The 3,368-nt window shown below is 65.5% G+C and overlaps 1 protein-coding gene across 1 annotated transcript in view; it reads left to right on the top strand.

Moving 5' to 3' along the window:
* UNC13A (unc-13 homolog A (C. elegans)) overlaps positions 1-3,368 on the top strand; it is a gene marked incomplete at its 5' end in the record, with an annotated part of 30,918 nt that overhangs the window by 272 nt on the left and 27,278 nt on the right. Inside the window, 7 exons of the mRNA XM_009329967.1 lie at positions 80-179; positions 395-512; positions 725-848; positions 1,023-1,096; positions 1,190-1,244; positions 2,072-2,107; positions 2,684-2,894. Of these exons, the coding sequence (XP_009328242.1) occupies positions 80-179; positions 395-512; positions 725-848; positions 1,023-1,096; positions 1,190-1,244; positions 2,072-2,107; positions 2,684-2,894 (718 nt within the window). The remainder of the gene's footprint in view (positions 1-79; positions 180-394; positions 513-724; positions 849-1,022; positions 1,097-1,189; positions 1,245-2,071; positions 2,108-2,683; positions 2,895-3,368) is intronic.

Below are 3,368 nucleotides of genomic sequence, written 5' to 3'. Positions count from 1 at the left end.
GGGGGGTGTCCAGGGAGTGGGGGCATGGCTGGGGTGGGGGTGCACTGCCGGCCACGTCACCCTCTGCTTGCTCCCACAGAGAAGTTTAACACCTACGTGACACTGAAGGTGCAAAATGTCAAGAGCACAACCATCGCGGTGCGGGGCAACCTGCCCTCCTGGGAGCAGGACTTCATGTTGTGAGTGTCCAGGGGCCACCCCGGGGTCCCCCGCCCCTGCTGTTCCCTCCTACCCCCCCATCAGGGGGAGGTCCCCCACTGCCGGTGCTCCCCCTGACCCCAGCCCGGGGGGGCTCACCTGAGTCCTGGGGCCAAGGGGGCAGGCAGAGGCTGGGGTGGCCCTGGGGGGCTGCTGGGGAGGGGGGTGACCTGACGCCTCTCCCCTCCCTCCCCAGCGAGATCAACCGTCTCGACCTGGGCCTGACAGTGGAGGTGTGGAACAAGGGGCTCATCTGGGACACCATGGTGGGGACGGTGTGGATCCCCCTCCGGACCATCCGGCAGTCCAATGAGGTAGGGAGCCAGGCACATCCGTCCCCCCGCTGGACCCTAAGGGACGTGTAGCCACCCCCAGCCCCGGCTGTCCTTCGTGGGGGGCAGAGCCTTCCCCACCTCTGCTTGGAGAGGACCCTGCTTTGGGGCCGGACCCTGTGTGCATGGGGTTGTGGGGCCGGGGAAGGGGGGGTCCCTGCCAGCTCTCTTCAGCCCCCATTTCCACCCTGCAGGAGGGCCCTGGGGAATGGCTCACGCTCGACTCCCAGGTCATCATGACCGACAACGAGATTTCGGGCACCAAGGACCCCACTTTCCACCGTATCCTCCTTGACACCCGCTTCGAGCTGCCGCTGGGTGGGTACTGTCCCTGGGCATCCTAGGACTGGGGTGCGTCCTTCCTTGCCCCCAGCCCCAGGGATGCTCATGGGGCTCGGGGTTGGGGCTGGAGGTCTGATCCTGTAGCCCCAAAAGCTGGGGGGCTGTTCTGGGGGGGGGTCTGTGCACCACGTGGGGACTTTGCCCTTGCAGATATCCCCGAGGAGGAGGCCAGGTATTGGGCCAAGAAGCTGGAGCAGCTCAATGCCATGCGGGACCAGGACGATGTAAGTCAGTGCAGAGTCAGGCCCCGGGTGAGGGCTGGGCAGGGAGCAGCAGTGCTGCGAACAGGCAGCCCTCACCGGCCTGTCTCTCCCCAGTATGCCTTCCAGGAGGAGCAGGAAAAGCCTCTGCCCGTTCACAGCTCCCAGTGCTGTAAGTGCTGCCCTGCTGCTGCCCTGCTGGGGGACCCCCCCACTGCCCCATCCCCCCAGCTCCCCACACCGGGGATGTGCAGAAGCAGGGTCTGTGCCTGCCTTGGGGCGCTGGACCCCAACCCAAGTGGGGCTCAACTTCACCCCACACCCTGTCCCCGTCCCCGTTCCCATCCTCCCTCCCGTGTCTGCTGGTGTTTCTTTGCTCTCTCCCTGCCCCACAGTGTGTGAGCCCTCCCGTGGGGCTGAGCCGTACGGGAGAGGGGCGTGGGGGGGCATGGCAATGGGGCTGGTAAGGACGGTTCCTCGGGGAGCCTGGGCGAGGGGCAGTGAGGCTGATGAGGGGGCTGCTCAGTGGGGCACTGGCAGAGGGGTCTGGGGGATTTGGGGTGGCAGCTCGGTTTGTCCCAACCTGTGCCTCAGTTTCCCCTTCTGTAATCACGCCAGGGCCATGCACAGCCCGGTACTGTCCCAAGCACAGTTCAGCGCCTCTGTGCCCAGCCCCAGGCCTTGTCCCCTGTGCAGTTCAATGCCACTGTGCCTAGCCATAGCGCTGTCCCCAGCCTGGGTCGGTGTCACCGTGCCCATCCCTAGGCTCCATCCCCGTCCCGTCCTGGTACTGCATTGCCCAGCCCCAGTCCCTGTCCCCAGCATGGCTCAGTGCCAATGTGCCCCATCCTAGGCACTGTCCCCAACCCATCTCAGGGCATTGTGCCGAGTCCAGCTTGGTGCCACCGTGCCTGGGAGGTGCTGGTTCCTCCCAGCCAGCTCCTGCTGCTGCCCTGGAGCTGCCTCCATCCTTATTGTCTCTGCCCCTTTTTTTTGTAGGCAACTGGAATTATTTTGGCTGGGGAGAACAGCAGAGTAAGTATCCTGTCCCCTCCTCTCCTCCCAGCCTGGCGGCCCGCAGCACATCCCCCTTTGCCGTGCCATAGCCTGGCCCGGGGCTCAGGAGACCTGGAGCTCTGGTCCATCCTGTGGCTCACGCTGTGGCTCTGTGCTGGGTGAGGACGGAGGCACTGAGCGCCCTGTCCTGGGCAGGGCTGTCCCCACAGGCTGGCGGGGACGGGGCCCCGTGAGGCTCTGTGCCCTCGGGGTGCCCTGGTGGCAATGAGCAGCTCAGGCTTTGCCTTTGTGGCGAGACATCGGTGGGGCAGAAGGAGGGTCCCTGCACGCTGTCCTCCTCTTCCCCCCTTCTGTATATCCCATTTCCCGCCTCTGCCCTCCCCTTGTTCCCCAAAACTCCTTTCTGCAGAGGGGAATATGTGCAGCTTGCCCCTCACCCCTTCCTGGGTCCGTCTCCCCAGCAAGGTCCCACAGCAGTGGGGACACAGTGGTGGCAGCAGCGAGGCTGTGCCAGGGGTGGGGTAGATTTGGGGCATCCCTGGCCACAACAGCAGCGGGGCCGTCCCCTGTCCCACTCACTGCGGCCCCTTGCAGACGATGACCCTGACAGCACGGTGGATGACCGGGACAGTGATTATCGCAGCGAGACCAGCAACAGCATCCCACCGCCGTACTACACCACCTCCCAGCCCAACGCCTCCGTCCACCAGTACCCCATGAGGAACCAGCAGCAGAGCTCCCGTGACTCCTATACCGACTCCATGCAGAGCTACGAGATGGACTACTCAGACCAGCGTCCCATCAGGTAGTGTCGGCACAGCCAGCTCCCCCCCAGGTCCTGCTCTCTCAAGCCCCCCCCACAGGTGCCAGAGGCCAGCAGGTCCCCGGGGTGACGCCAGGGATGGCGCTCCCAGGGTGGTGGGCGACAGGGGGAAGGATGCTGAGGCGAGGAAGAGGGGGATGGTGCTGGCCCCAAGCCTTTCCTTCTCACTGGAAAGTTTTCAAGCTCTTTTGGGTCACCGCCCTCCTCTGTCCTCGCTGGGCTTTGGGATCCCCAAGCCCTGGCTTTCCTTGCTGGGAGCTGAGCTAGTGGGGTGTGGCCTGGCTGGGGATGCAGACGTGGCTGTAGGCAGAGCTGCAGGCAGGGACGCCTGCCCAGCGCTTTGTCCCCGCGGTCGCAGCGTGGCCCAGTTCCTCGCCAGCATCCAGCCCAAGGTGCCAGCCCCGTCCACCAGGACGGAGCCTCCCTGCCAGCATCCCCACGGCGGCAGGGGATGCC

The sequence above is a fragment of the Pygoscelis adeliae genome, unplaced genomic scaffold (assembly GCF_000699105.1).
Source record: "Pygoscelis adeliae isolate BGI_AS28 unplaced genomic scaffold, ASM69910v1 Scaffold28, whole genome shotgun sequence".
In the NCBI taxonomy this organism is placed as follows: Eukaryota; Metazoa; Chordata; class Aves; order Sphenisciformes; family Spheniscidae; genus Pygoscelis; species Pygoscelis adeliae.
Note: the sequence above shows the minus strand (reverse complement) of the source record. Positions and strands in the feature narration are given on the sequence as shown.